General features: G+C 44.1%; 2 protein-coding genes across 14 annotated transcripts in view; one reads left to right on the forward strand and one right to left on the reverse strand.

The window, feature by feature from the left end:
* On the reverse strand, positions 1 to 5,738 carry FAAP24 (FA core complex associated protein 24). 2 transcript variants are annotated; one of them, XM_053271094.1, is made up of 5 exons: positions 5,247 to 5,738; positions 4,995 to 5,130; positions 3,502 to 3,641; positions 1,929 to 2,081; positions 1 to 882 (listed from the first exon to the last, which is right to left on the reverse strand). In XM_053271094.1, the coding sequence occupies exons 2-5, from the start codon at positions 5,101 to 5,103 to the stop codon at positions 634 to 636; spliced, it is 651 nt and encodes a 216-aa protein (XP_053127069.1). In that variant the 5' UTR covers positions 5,104 to 5,130; positions 5,247 to 5,738; the 3' UTR covers positions 1 to 633. The 2 variants fall into 2 exon arrangements, with proteins under 2 accessions (XP_053127069.1, XP_053127068.1); XM_053271093.1 differs by having other exon boundaries at positions 5,267 to 5,737.
* Positions 5,709 to 15,042, forward strand: part of CEP89 (centrosomal protein 89) — a 76,940-nt gene continuing 67,606 nt past the window's right edge. For 11 of the 12 annotated variants that reach the window (XR_008311265.1, XR_008311266.1, XM_053271083.1 and 8 more), the window contains exons 1-3: positions 5,709 to 5,865; positions 11,605 to 11,711; positions 13,488 to 13,649. Coding sequence is in view for 10 of the 12 variants with exons in the window: in XM_053271083.1 (XP_053127058.1) it covers positions 5,827 to 5,865; positions 11,605 to 11,711; positions 13,488 to 13,649 (308 nt within the window). In the remaining 2 variants the exon portion in view is untranslated. The remainder of the gene's footprint in view (positions 5,866 to 11,604; positions 11,712 to 13,487; positions 13,650 to 15,042) is intronic. The other variant, XM_053271089.1, reaches the window with a different exon arrangement.

Consider the following 15,042-nt stretch of genomic DNA (forward strand, 5'->3'; position numbering starts at 1 on the left):
TTTTTGGAGCAGTTAGTATTTATTTTGGAGCTAAGGAGTATGTTCTATGCTTGGTTCCAAACACACATGATTCTTACAGGTGTACCTCTGCTCCAAACACTGTTCAGTTGCCTTCATTTCTACTGGAAGAACAGACAGGCACTGGTAATACAGAGATCAGGGCCAGATGGCTGTTGATGCAAATGTTCAGCCTTCAGGAGAATCAATGCACAGTCACCTTTCATCAGTGCATCCTGAACAGGAGCTGTAAGTCAGAAGGTTGCTGCAGGACCTCTTTGCTTTGTTTTCAAAAGGACAAAATGCCTGTCGCTCCTTCTCTCCTGAGAGGTGCAGCAACGTATACTGGAGTGCTCCCCCTGAAGCAGTTGTGAAGCAGCCTCCTTGCCCCCTCATCACAAGTCCATTTATCCTCGTAATGTAAACCTCAGGCCCGCTCTACACAGAAGAGAAACTGATGCATCCCTGGAAAGAGTCACTTCATGGCCTCCTTCATCATCAGGCGTGATGAAAGACCCTCCGAGAATGCATTCGGCAAAAAGGATTCCAGTTGTGGATTCAGAAGGCAACTCGCCGAGATACAGAAAAGAGAGCTACACCTTCAAGACCTTCATTTTTAACACCAGTAGGCAGAGGTTATTTTGCCTGTGTGAAGAATGTATGGATCTGTTGCGCTAGTGTGCGACCAACCACCTGCTCGAGCTCCTGGATGGAAGCGTTACAGAGCTGATGGAGGTTTCCAAATCGTTCCAGCAGAAGCAAAGCTTTTATTTTCCCAACTCCTGGAATTTGTTGAACTGTCTGGAGCACAAAAGGCTCCAAGAGCTGGGGACTTTTCTTATTCAGGAACGGGTTGCTGGCTCGATCTTTCATTTGCTCATGGACCTGAAACAGAAAAGAAGTGCAGCTGAACGCCCTCTGGTGGTTTTTGTCATTTCTTTCAGTTCTGTCTGTCAACAGCCGCTAGCCAGATGCTTCTGTAACCTCACAAGCAGGACATGATGATAAACATCAGGAGATGGCTCCTTCCAGCATTAGGCACACAAAGGCACATTGTATCTGAACATGGACACTCCATTAGGCATTATGGCTACCAGCTGTACCATTATAGCTACCAGCATTATGGCTACCAGCTTATTATTACATTTATATCTCGTTCTTCCTCCAAGGAGCCCAGAGCGGTGTACTACATACTTCAGTTTCTCTTTCACAACAACCCTGTGAAGTAGGCTAGGCTGAGAGAGAAGTGACTGGCCCAGAGTCACCCAGCTAGCATCATGGCTGAATGGGGGTTTGAACTCAGGTCTCCCCGGTCCTAGTCCAGCACTCTAACCACTACACCATGCTGGCTCTACATATAGTCACCCATGTAGATGTAAACCAGGGTGGACTCTGCTTAGCAAATGGGACCATTCATGCTTGCTACCGCAAGACCAGCTCTCCTCCCTAAAACCAAGTTTAAAAACCCAACAGATAGGAACATAGGAAGCTGCCTTATATTGAGTCAGACCTTTGGTCCATCTAGCTCAGTATTGTTTAAACTGACAGACATCAACTCTCCAAGATTTCAGACAGGAGTTTTCCCCAGCCCTACCTGTAGATGCCAGGGAGTGAACCTGGGACCTTCTGCATGCAAAACAGATGCTCTACCACTGAGCTACACCCTCTAAAAGAAGGCAGGCGGTCAAAAGTAACCAAACAACTTCAGTTTCAAAGAAACATACAAACTACCAACAGCTTATGATCTATATAGCTTATTGACCCAAACCCATCATTACAATTTTCATAGTCCCCTTCAAGAAAGTGATTTCACTACCACTTTGCTACCCACATCTTGCATAATATACTGCTTGTTATTTACCTTTTAAAGGACAGTATAAATCCAAATCAACACCCATTCACCAGCACAAAGAATTTCTGAAAGTACTTACTAGTTGAATAATAAGTGGCGCTGCTTCTCCCTGATTGGCCACTGGAAGTAACGTCATGCCAAGTTCCAAGACAACAAATTTCTGCACTGCTGGGAAATACTGATCACTTATCTGGGTTTTTTCGACAACAACAATTCCCTGAAGGCTGCTGGCCTTTAGAATGAGGAAGAAGAATAAGAAGAAAAAGAACTATCAGTGGTGTTTCCAAAGTTACCCAGAAACCTGTATGGCAATACCTTAAACCAGAGATAGGGGCATGCAGACCTGCTTCTGTTCGTGTTCTCCCTCGCTTGACAGGGGTACAGGAAGCCAGTATAAAAAGGGTGGGAGTCAGACCTGGTTTCTTCAAACCGAGAGAACAATAGCAGGATCTGAGGCAATTGCTTGGATCAGACATAATGTCAAACTATGGTTTGAGGCTACAGGAACTAGACTCCTGTCTATGTACTTCCTTCTTCAATTACCTTTTCCTGCTTTAGTGCAAGTAATAGGCCTGGTTCACACAATCATTCAAATCTAGGTTTTATGTGAATGAATGAATGAATATCTTTATTACAGTACTTGACCAGATTTCACCATTATAGATTAACATTCAATGCAGTTGGTAGTCTGTCAGATATCACAATTACATTAAGATAGTTTACCCAAATCAGGGACATATCCTTACCTAACTGATAACGGGAGCTTTCACCATTACTTGACAAATCTTGTGTGCAATGGCACAAAATTTAGCAACACAAGAAGTAACAAATACAGTGTTATCTGCAAGAAGATAGGTTACATTAAAATCCATTGGTCTTCCCTGTAAGTTATCTAAAAGGGATAAAATAAATTTGCTATTTGGATCGTATAAAGTTTACAAAGTAGAATTTGTGCCAAATTTTCAGCTTCATCTGATCCACAAGAACACTTGCGCAGGTGATAGGGTATCTTTTTATATCTCCCCTCCAACCAAGCTGATGGGAAAACATTATAGAGCTAAGGTGAAGGCTCTCCGATGGGTTGGACTAGGATTAATGTGGGTTATAGATACTAATGTGATTGTATGAACCTATGCCAAGGTGGTTTATGGCCCTGAATCTGAAATTCCCACTTTGGTGTTGGTTCACACAATCATCAAGTCAGTAACCCACATGAAACCTAGATTTGAACAACTGTGTGAACCAAGCCATCAGAACCAGCAAACTATGGTTGGCACTTCTAACCAGGCAGCCGAACCAGCTTCAAATCATGGTTTTCAATTCAGGAATTTCAATCTTGGAGCTGGCAGGGGAGCAGGAGATTGTCCCTGATCTCGCATGGAGACAAAGCACAAGGGCAGGGACAAAGGCAGCAATTCTATGCTCACTTTTCTGAGAGAATACCCTACTGAATAATGTTTACTTCCTAGTAAACATGTGCAGGATTGTACTGAAAGGGAGGGGCCGGGCATGACATATTGTCATGGCTAAAAAGGTCGGCCAAAATGCATGGGCTCCTTGACATTCGTGAATCAGTCCATGTTTGTTGTTGATATGAATTTTTCTACAGATGGTGGACAAGACTAGCAACTCTTACTTCAAGTAGTACTTACATTTCTAAAGCGAACAAGCCGCCTTTTGAAATCATTTCCTGCTACCAGATCGGCTTCGGAAATATAAAGAACACAGGATCTATTTGAAAGATGAAAATCTACAACTCCTAGGCCATCTTCTAGAATTAGCTTAACTTTCCCTTGAAAAAGGACAAGAAACAAGTTTAGAGGAATAGAAGTAGACTGCCCAACAGAAAAGTTTCACTAAAGGCCTAAGACCCTAATAGCTCCAACCAAAACATTTTAATTAAGAAGATCCACTGTTTCAGCAGGATCTATTTTCAAGCAAGACCATTTAGGATGGCAGCCTCTTATGGTAGCTGTGTTCACTCCTTGTTATTGGCTCAGATTATCCTCTCGCCCAACTGGCCTTGCCCCCTTAACCCTACACGACGACTACTATTCTAGTTGGATACAGACAAATGAGACCAAAATGGCTACACTGGGCCTCTCCACCCTGACCCTGCTCAGCATGGGCTATGACCAGGCAAAAGCAACCATCAAGCAGAGCATTACAGACACTGAGCGCCAAACTGATCTCAGCAGTGTCCCAAAATTTTATATCAGTGATGGGCTTAGATATTTTACTTCTCCTGAAGCATACATATCTCAATCAATTGGAGGTCCCAAACCACAGAAGGGTGTTCACCTTTGCTCACTGCCATGGTCTCCCCTCAGCAGTGCTAGAAGGCCACTATAGAAGGATCCCATTTGCAGACTGTCTATGCCCCTGTGGCTCAGGGCAGATTGAAACTACTGAGCATGTCCTCCTATACTGCTCATTCTATAGAGACATTTGTGCCTCTCTCATTCTTCCATTGTTAAGCAAGTTTCTGGGACATCAGAGACAGTTCTACAGTTCCCTGCTACTCTCTGACCTTAAGCCTACCATAACTTACAGCATTGCCAGATACTGTGCGGCTGCAATCGGCATCCACCAGCAGATGACGGGCTCTGAGCCTTTTTAGCCCTGATCTGTAATTGTTCACGCCTCCCCTTTCACTCCTTTTATTGGTCTTAACATTCAATATAATTTTTACTCTGACTTTATTATATTATGGGTTTTTTACTCTACTATTTTATGTCCCCTTTTAATGTCTTTTATGCATTTTATGACTTTTAAATATAGTAATAATATTATTATAATATGCATTTACATTTTTAGTATTTTAGTAGTTTTAGCTCTCTTACATTCACATTTTTAACACCTGTTAGTTCTTTTAATGTTAATATGCATAATCACATATGTAACTACCTTCCATTCCCACTTTTATTTACTCGCATTCTCTAACATGTATTTTCATAGCAATAGCAGTAGCAATAGCACTTACATTTATATACCGCTCTATAGCCGGAGCTCTCTAAGCGGTTTACAATGATTTAGCATATTGCCCCCAACATTCTGGGTACATATGCTGGTTTATGACTGTAAAAAAGGATTATGCAGAATTTGGCATTTTCATGAGCATTTTGTTCTTTATCGGCACATTTACCTTGTATCCCTTGAGCGATCTGCGAGCCTTTCCATTTCTCATTGCCGATCACATGCCCGTAAGGAACATTTACAGCTCCCGCTCGGACAGGAGTGGTCTTATTTGCCATGGCTGTGCTTCCTCCCGTTTGTTAACCCTTTTTCATATCATACCAAGGGGGGGGAAAGGTAAGCCAAATGTGTTGTGTTAGAGACACAGGAGTAAATATTACATGTTATATATTTTACATTTCATTATATATATTACACCCACCTGACCACACACATATTCACCTGAAAGCGTAGTAACAACCTCCTAGAACAGGTACTTTAGTTCTGCTCCTAGCTTCCGTTTGCAGATGATCACACAGCAATATTTTAGATGCAAAATAAACAAAGCAAACAACAATAAATGAGGAGGACAACAAAAACAACACTAATACGACGAATAGCCTGGCTGGATGCTTGACAATCTCTTCCTGCTGCAACCCAGTTCCTTCGTTCGGCGCGCCAACCGCGACAGACACCACCCGCCGACCAATCGGAACGAAAGCCCCACCCTCGTCGAAGCCCCGGAGCAAGGGGCGGGGCTTCTCATTAACGGCTGCTGGTTGCTAAGGGGAGGACGAAGACAGTAAGCCGAGCTGAGATTGGTGGAAGCGGGCGGTTGCAGCCAATCAGCCCACGACTTGTTCTAGAGTGGTTGCGAAGGAGGAAGCGTCTCTGTTTTGAGGGGGCGGAGTGGTTGGTCCTTCCCTCGCTCTCCTGTCCCCCTTCCCCCTTCCCCCTTCCCCCAACCCCCGCGTTTCGGCTGCTTCTTCCGCGTTTTGCCTCTGCTCCCCTGTTCCGCTGTCATGGCGTTTTATTTCAGGAGAGGCCGAAGAGGCCAGTTTGTGAGTATTTTGTCCTCGGTGTTCAAAGGGAGAAGGGGTTCCCCCCCAGCCCCCTCCCCCGGAGGCGGGCAGCAGGCACTTCCGCTGAGGAGACTGACGCGCTGGTTGCCATGGCGACCAACGAGCGCATCCTTGCCCTGCAAGCATCCCCAGGTTGGCCGTGGTTGCTAGAGGGAGGCGAATCCTTCTTAGGGAGCGGAGTTCTAGTACTGTTTCCCCTTATACGACGCTAGCAACACAGAATGGGAGGGGGCATAAGAATTTTGCTAAGTTTCCAGATAGCCAGTACCTCTCCAGCCTCTTGATGTATCCTGATGCAGAGCACCCCAGCTTCTGGCACAATAAGTGTAAAAGTGGGCTCTTGCTCTCATGCTCACAGTTAGTTCACGAAAAGATCAAATAGTTCATTAAGAGATCTAAAAACAGTACTACTACTATGGATATTTATATACCGCTCTTCAACCAAAGTTCTCAGAGCAGTTGACATAAATATCCTATCTAATAAAAGGCTTGGTGTCCGTCCGTGGACGGACACCAAGCGTGTGTCCGTGCCTCCCTGGCCTCTTCTGGGCATGCGCGAAGCGCATGGCCAGAAGGAGCCAGGGAGGCAGGACCGCCAGCACCCGGCAGCCATCTTGGCAGGACCGCCAGCACCCGGCGGCCAGAGGAGGCGGCAGAGCCATGGCCGAGGCCTGGCCGTGCCGCCGCTTACCCGGCTTCTTCGGGGCGGCCGCTTCTGGCCGCCCAGGATGGCCGCCGAATGAGGCGGCCGACAAAACAATGCGGCGGTGGGCCCGGGCAGCGGTGGGCCAGGCCGGAGCCGCGGTGGGTGGCGGGCCCGGCCGGAGCCGCGGGCACCGGGGGGTGGCGGGAGAGGGAATGGCGGCGAACGTCTGGAGCGCAGAGCTCCACTAGCGCCCGTTAACCAACGGGCTTCATGTCTACTAGTACATAAATAAGATGGTCCCTTGTCCCCAGAGAGCCCACATTCTAAAATGCCAGCAACAGCCACTGGAGGGATGCTGTGCTGGGGTAGGATAGGACCAGTTACTCCCCCCGTGCCCCGCCCCACATTAAATGTAAGAGAATAGGCCACTTTAAAAGGTGTCTCTCTACTCAGTTAGCAGGGGTACATGAAACTAGTAGCACTATGCGGACTAACAGAGCTACCTAAAATTAAAAAGCAATATACTTGTTAGTCTTTAAGGTGCTGCAGGACTCTGTTGCTTTTTGCTGCAGCAAGGCTAATGTGGCCACCCCTCTCTGGAAGTCACTGTTGTTTTTATCTATGGCTTTAGTCAGATTAATTGATTTAATCAACACACATAATATATGTTCATTAAAAATGGACTAAATTCACATTAGATAAAGGAGAAAAATGGGTATGGTGTGTTATGGTTTTCAACTGTCATTCCAGAATAGTTCAGAAATGGGAGGTATTTTCTAGGGTACTAGGATCATGGCTACTGTTATACATACTTAACTGATCTGTTAATCGTTCACATTATTTTTCATTGAGTAACAATACTGAATTATGAGTAAATTCTGCCTCCCAGACACAGTGGACTTTTGTGATTTTATTCTTTGTGGTGCGTATCTACGTGCGTGTGCACGCACACACACTCTTCAGTTGTGTTGGCATGTTCACATTCTGTGTTAGCTAACGTGCTCTGGAAACATTTCTTCAGAATTGTCACCTCTGACAAAAGCCCTTGATGAAATTTGTTGGGCATTTTAATTGTATTGGCAAACTATTTTTGCACCTGCTTGAGGTTCACTTCCTCTTCAGTTTTGTTATGTTCCTCTAGCCAATATTTGGTGCCTATTTTGCATAATTGATTGCTTTTCAACAAAATTGTTCATAAAGCAATTTATTTAGCAAAAGGAATGTGGAAATGATTCCTTGTCCCAAAGGGATTCACTGCCTTAAAACAAAATGTACACCACCTGAAGTCGCTGGGTAGGGTGCTAGGCTGGGATGAATACAGGTGTTCTCTCTCTGCTAAATATAAGAGACCCGCCAGTTTAAAAGGTACTTCTCTGACCACTTAGTGGGGGATTTTTAGAATATAAAACCTTTCTGATTGCCTTAGAATAAAAGTTTGGAAGTAAACTTTGTTTCAGAAAGCAAAACTCTTATGCTTGTGGAGGAATTTTTGATTTATACACACAAAGCTGCCTTATATTAAGTAAGAATGTCAGCTAGCTAATGATGTCTCCTCTGACTGGCAGCAGGTCTCCAAGACACAAATCAGCCTGGGTTATTTCTCTTGATGCTTAAATTCCTTTTAACTGGAGGTGCTAGAGACTGAGCTAAAACTAGAGGCAAAGCAATGCTGCGATCTGGGATCCTTCTCAACTTCACTGAGTAGGCAGTAGTGTCAGGTTGTTGCCATGTGCTCAGTATCAGGAGTGTAGTTAGGGGAGAGGGGGCCTGTGTTCGCCCCTCTCCCGGCAGCCCCTTGGAGTGAGGGAGATAATGAAGAAAATAGGCATAGGTGGAGCTGGGGGCCGTCAGGAGCCGAGGGGCCCGGGTTCTTTGAATCCATCTGCTCAATTTTAGCTACGCTCTTGCTCAGTACAGTTACCTGTGGTCAATCCAATGTTATCTACTAGGTCATTCAGTATCTATCAGGTCATTCTGTTCCTTTTTTGGTGTGCAAGAAGCAGTATCTCTGAACTGACTTGAAGACTGTCCTTTGAGGCACCTCATCTCTCTCTTTCAGTTGTTCATTGAATAGTGGCAAAGTTCACTTTGTTTTTAGGACAAAAGTGAAATATTTTCTAAGTCCTTTAGGTACACTAGTTTAAAATCTAAACACTACTGTGATGTTCAGCTTTGAGGCATATTCATTCTTGGGACATCAATATATAATATATACAGCCAATCCTATGTATGTTCAGTCAGGAGTAAATCCCATTGTATACAATGAGTATTAAAGGTAAATACGAATAAGATTGTAGTGTCATTGTGAGAACAAAATCTGTTGTCTTGTGTTTCCATAAATGACCTCAAAAACATAGACTCACCAATTAAAAGTCCCTCTTTTTAATCAACAGAAGCTTTAGTTGATCTTTTGATTGCTTGGTACTATGACCTTCAAATAGCTGAATATTCCTTTTGAACAGTATGAAACGTGTCAAATATTCTATTTCTAAGAATCCAAAGAACTTTGCAACCAGTTCTGCTTCTCCCCAGAGTTTTTTGGGCTTGTTTTTTTCCTTCCCAGCATCTCTCCATGAATAATTTCAAACTAGGAGGAAGCTGAAGGAGTTCCAAAAGTAGTTTGTGATATGGCATAGTGGGCTAAAATGCGAAGCTCTGCTGTTTGTTCTGCATGCGGCAACATGTTGCTTGGACCCTTGTCCCTCCTGGCTGGTTAGAACAGCTGGTGGGAATGTTAACTCTTGGCTTCGGGAGTTGGTTAACTCCTTGTTAAGTGAGGGTTTCGTACCATCAGCCCTTAAGGAGGCGATAGTTCGCCCTCACTTGAAGAAACCCTCGCTGGATCCTGAGGTCCTTGACAACTATAGGCCGATCTCCAACCTCCCTTTTGTAGCGAAGGTGTTAGAGAGAGTTGTATGTGCCCAGCTTGAGAGGGTCTTAGAGGAAACTGGCTATCTTAATTCTTATCAGTCGGGTTTCAGGCCTCGGCATAGCACAGAGACAGCATTGCTCACTCTGGTAGATGACCTTCTTTGGGACCTTGATGAGGGTAGTGTCCCTCTCCAGGTCCTACTAGATCTCTCAGCGGCCTTTGATACTATCAATCATGCTATCCTCCTTGAACACCTGCGTGGTTGGGTATCGGGGGCACTGTCTTACAGTGGTTCCGTTCTTATCTTAGCGGGCGTGTCCAGTCGATATGCATTGAGGACAGATGCTCTGACCCATGGCCACTCCTTTATGGAGTTCCCCAGGGTTCAGTTCTTGCCCCTGTCCTCTTTAACATCTATATGGAGCCGCTGGGTCAGGTCATTTCCCAGTCTGGGGTGAGATTTCATCAATACGCTGATGATACTCAGCTGTATATTGCCATCCCAGACCATTCTGGAGATGCTGTTTCTGTGCTTACTCGATGCCTGAAAGCTGTCAAGGTCTGGATGAATCAAAATAAGCTCAGACTGAATCCCACCAAGACTGAACTACTCTTACTCAGCCCTCATACCGGCCAACAGCTAGATGTGAACCTTGTTTTAAATGGGGTTGCGCTGCCCCCGAAAGAGCTTGTATGTGACTTGGGAGTCCTTTTGGATTCGCACCTCCTGCTTGAACAGCAGGTGGAGGCTGCAGCCAGAAGTGCCTTTGCCCAGCTCCATCTGATTCGTCAATTACGCCCTTACCTTGATCGGCAAGCATTAATGACAGTGACCCACGCCCTTGTTATCTCCCACCTAGATTATTGTAACGCCCTCTATCTAGGGTTACCGTTGAGGACGATCGGAAAGCTACAACGGGTCCAGAATGCAGCGGCTCGTTTACTTATGGGTGCCAGAAAATATGACAGGGTAACACCTCTCCTGCAGTCATTGCACTGGTTGCCTATTTGCTACCAAGTTCAATTTAAAGTCCTGGTTTTGACCTTCAAAGCCTTGCGGGGTTTGGCACCTGTTTACCTACAGACCCGCCTCTCCCATCCAGTTACATCCCATCCCGTCAGATCTGGTTAGATGGCCCTTTTGTCGGTCCCCGATTTCTGAGCGGTTCGGGAGCTAGAACCTGTGAAAGGGCTTTCTTGGTTGCCGCCCCACTTCTCTGGAATTCCCTTCCCCTGCAGATTCGTTTAGCTCCTTCTTTGTCGATTTTAAAAATTTTATTGAAGACTTTTCTCTTTCGCCAGGCTTTTACCCTGTAGTTTATCTATCCCCCCAACTTGTTAGTTACCTTAGTTTTATTTAGAATGTAATTTTAATGCTGTCTTGTTTTGCATGTTTTTGTACACCGTCTAAAGTCTTCAGAGTGGGCGGTATATCAAATGTTTCAAATAAATAAATAATGCTAGGGAGATGAGTCATTCTTGAATAGCAAGCATCCACAGAGCAGGGAAAATCCCAGCCACCTATTTATCCAACACCTAAAGTTCTGTAGGTCCTGGAGTCATGATGCACAGAACTGGGAAACTAGTTTTGTGAGCCCAAGGCAGCAATCTGCTTTGGATAGTGAAGAGAGTTTCAGAAGCAGTTTGTGATACAAAAATGTGGGGTTGGCTAATTAAAGGAAGGGGGGGGAAGTCAAATGTTCTACAGGGTTTGTGCAAGCTTAAGTAGCTCTTTGGAGCCCAACCCTAGAAGTTTGATATTTATACCTGTACATTATTTTCCCACCAGTCACAGTCCATTATGCTTCATGGAAATGCCATGTTCTGAAATACAGGATGTATTTTTAAAAGAAGGGATAGAGGTCAACTCTACATAAGCTATATAAAAATTGCATTAGTTCATAAAGTCCTGGTTCTGGAAATAGTAGTCAGTAATTTATATTTCAGTGGAAGCTGTGTTCTGTAAAGAGCAATGACATTTTCAAAAATTACTGACGGCCTTATCATAGGCTTTATTTCCTCTGTAGTGCTTAAGCATTAGGTTAAATCATACATAGAATTAGAACCATTTGGGCCTGCTGCATACATTAATGTGCATGTAATTGTTCTCCTTTTTTTAGTGTTTGTGCATGTTTAGTTTTGTGTTTCTTCATTGTGTGTGTTCAGTCATTGCCAACTAACTTTATTTTAAATTGTCTAGAAACATATAGCTCATGGCCTGGTCCCTGCAGCTACCATAGCTCCTAAACCTGCTGTCCCCCGCACCCCTCCCCCTCGTAGCCCAAACCCTTCTCCAGAAAGGCCCAGGTAGGTTTTAATGTTCTTTATTTCTTGATTACCAGTCAATACATTCAATTATAATAATTAATAGAACTGAAAATTGCATATTTCTCTCTTGACTGTAGGCTTTGCATAAGCCACATACATGACCGCAATAGTTAGGGTTGCAGTTGTGAAGGTGGTTGTTGGTGGTGGTCATTCATTACCCATTTGCCTATATTATGTATTAATTTAAAATTGTCCACTCAGGGTTACTAAAAGTATCTGAGTGGTAAGGCAAATGCCACAGATAGTTCATGATTATATATTATTCATTATATGTTATTTTTGGTTTTTAAAATATTCAGTGTTCTTACAGGGTGGTGGTGGTGGTTTTTAGTATCCTGGATGTGTGTGTGTGTGTTTCAATCTCCCCTTTTCAACCTTTTGAAAAACCCACTCAAGTTCAGCAGCATCTCTTTTGTATAAATAATCCAGACAAGAGAATCCAGTGGTAAAGTTGTTTTAATTTGCGCTGTTTTACTATAAACTGCCCAGAGATGGGAGTTTGGGGGCTGTAAAGAAATATGTTATATAAATAAAGCTTTCCCAAGAACTTTGGTGTTCTTGTAGATCCCTCAGATTAAAGCATGATATGCAGAACAATCCAAAGGAATTTTAATTCAGAAGTAAGTCTCACTGAGTTCAGTGGGATTTGCTCTCCAATAAGTGTGTTTAAGATTAAATAGGACTGGGGAGACCCGAGTTCAAATCCCCATTCAGCCATGATACTTGCTGGGTGACTCTGGGCCAGTCACTTCTCTCTCAGCCTAACCTACTTCGCAGGGTTGTTGTGAGGAGAAACTTAAGTATGTAGTACACCGCTCTGGGCTCCTTGGAGGAAGAGCGGGATATAAAATGTAAAATAAAAAATAAAATTGCAACCCTAAAGTGGGATTTCCTTATATCTATGTGTACGGTAACAACAAGGTAGGCTTGTCAGTGCTTGGTACCCATGGAGTCCCACAAATGTGTTTTCCATAGTTTTCCTGCTGTGCATCTGAACCAACTGGATCATTGGACCTGACACTAACTTTAGGGTGCAAGTCAGTTCTCATTGAATTTTCAAATAGACCTTTACAGTTTAAATTTCTGATGAATAAAGGTGTGGTTGCTGTTTTTAAAGAGTCCTGGAGATGGCTTCCATTTTTAATTTTCCAGAAACTTGGACAAGGTGGGAGGTGTACATCTCCTCCAGATTTGCCCTCCCAGGTTTCTGTGTCTTGTAGCAGACTTGCCTTTGGGTTGCAGTGATCTGTTGTAACCCCATCCCCCTTTGGGTCAAGGAAAGGACCTAAGCCATAGAGGGCCCTTCCTATATGCTTTGAACTCTGGGTATCTTAAGGGCTATGTGCTGTCACATGACTTTGCTTGCTCATTAAAACCTTTTGGGGCATGCCATCCTGTAAGCCACTTGCTGAGGTTCAGTTGATATGCATGTGGAACATGCCCTTTTCTGTGGTGCCCCCCCCCATGACAGTCCCTCCCACAGAGGGGCGGATGATTCCTTCTCTGCCAGACTTCAGAAAGGCTCATAGGCCTACCTATTCTGCCAGGCTATTGATAGGTGATGGGGGCTTTATTGTGAATATATGCTGTAGCTGTAAAGCATTGCTGCTTCCATGCTTTCTGTCTGTTATTTGGTTTGTCACTTAGATTTTCTGCTTTCAATTTTGAAATTGATTTTGTCTGTTAGCTGCCTTGGGGCCATTGGCAAGAGGTGTACATGAATTGAATTTTTCTTTTTCTTTTTCTGCCGTCTAGATCGGCCCTGGCAGCAGCTATTCTTGTGACAACCCTAACTGGGCGGACCGTTGCTATCCCTCAGCCTCGCCAGCGATCTCTTTCTGAAAGTGATGCCAGCTGCTTACAGGATCAAGAAGGCTGTATCGAGCCATATGCCACGATCACTGAGTTACGAATGGGGTAAGGTGTGCTATGTGTTTTGGCATGTCCTTTTTGTTGTTGTTGAAAAGTGTTGTAAGAATATTTATATAACAATAACAGTCCATTGGGATGGGGTCATAGCTCAGTGGAAGAGCACTCACTTTGTATGTGGAGGTCCCAGGTTCACTCTGTGGCATTGCCAAGCAGGGCTGGGAAAGATCTGGTTTCTGAAATCTTGGAGAGCTGCTGTCAGTCAGTAGAGAGAGTCCTGAGCTGCTTATATCTGATCAGTGGTATAATGCCTTGCTATTGGGCAGCTTCCTATGTCTCCTAGATCAGGGTTTCTCAACGTTTGGGTCCCCAGATGCTTTTGGACTTCAATTCCCATAATCCCCAACCAAAGGCCACTGGAGCTGGGGATTATGGGAGCTGAAGTCCAATAACATCTGGGGACCCAACGTTGAGAATCCCTGTCCTAGATTACTGATATGGATTTAAAAGTGACTGGGTCTATCCTCTGTGAAGGTATGCACCTTGTTGTGGTTAGTAACATCTATATTTTGCTTTTCATCAAAAAGTGGTTTTGCTCAAAGCCATTTACATAGCAGAAGGAGCAGGAAAATGATTCCCAGTCTGAAAAGCATAATAAGGGACAAACGAGCAACAGCCACTGGTGGGATACTATGCTGGACAGAATAGGGACAGTTGCTGTGCTCCTGCTAAATGTATAAGAGTTGATGTTTAAAAAGGTGCCTCTTTGCCCAGTTAGTCGGTTTTGTGAATCGATTTTCAGAGTTCAGGTAATGCCTTTGATTTGATTTTTGAATCTTATCTTGATTAAATAGTTTTTGCCCAGCTTAGGCTGGTGCTCCAGCTGCATTCACTTCTGGAGGAGGTGGACTTGGCCATAGTCATGCTTGCCTTCGTTGCACCTCATCTTGTGCCCTGCAATTTGCTGTATGCTGTCTTTGTTTGGAAAACTGAACTGTGTGAGTGTTGACTGTGACTAGTTTCCAGGAGCATGTCGCTCTGTTAAACCAGCGTTGCTGATTAACTTTAAAGCCCTAAATGGCTTGGGACTACGGTAAGTTACCTAAAGGAGTATCTCTTCCCATAAGAGTCTGTCCGTTCATTAAGGTTGACCAGGGAGGGGCTTCTGCATGTTCCACTGCCTTTAGAAGTTGAACTGGCAGTGATGTGGGAGAGGTTCTTCTCTGTGGTGATCCCAGAATGTAGAACTACTTGTCCTGTAAGATTTGTTTTGTTTCCAACCTGGCTGCTTTATAATGCCTATTAAAGGCCTGACTGTTTAGCCAGACTTTTAATTTGTATTTTTGGTCTTTGCATAGGTTGGCTCTTACTTATATTGCAATACTGTTATATATAACCATCTTGTGGACTTAACTCAACCAAACTGTTTTTAGCAAGGCAT

The sequence above is a fragment of the Hemicordylus capensis genome, chromosome 9 (genome assembly GCF_027244095.1).
Source record: "Hemicordylus capensis ecotype Gifberg chromosome 9, rHemCap1.1.pri, whole genome shotgun sequence".
NCBI lineage: Eukaryota > Metazoa > Chordata > Lepidosauria > Squamata > Cordylidae > Hemicordylus > Hemicordylus capensis.

Excerpts from the sequence above, each read along its gene's own strand:
- FAAP24 (XM_053271094.1), bottom strand. The coding sequence starts at position 5,103 with ATGGCAAATAAGACCACTCCTGTCCGAGCGGGAGCTGTAAATGTTCCT. Across the intron at positions 3,642-4,994 it reads GATCGCTCAAGGGATACAAG|GGAAAGTTAAGCTAATTCTA; the intron begins GTAAATGTGCCG and ends TCCTTTTTCAAG. Across the intron at positions 883-1,928 it reads CGCCACTTATTATTCAACTA|GTCCATGAGCAAATGAAAGA; the intron begins GTAAGTACTTTC and ends TTTCTGTTTCAG.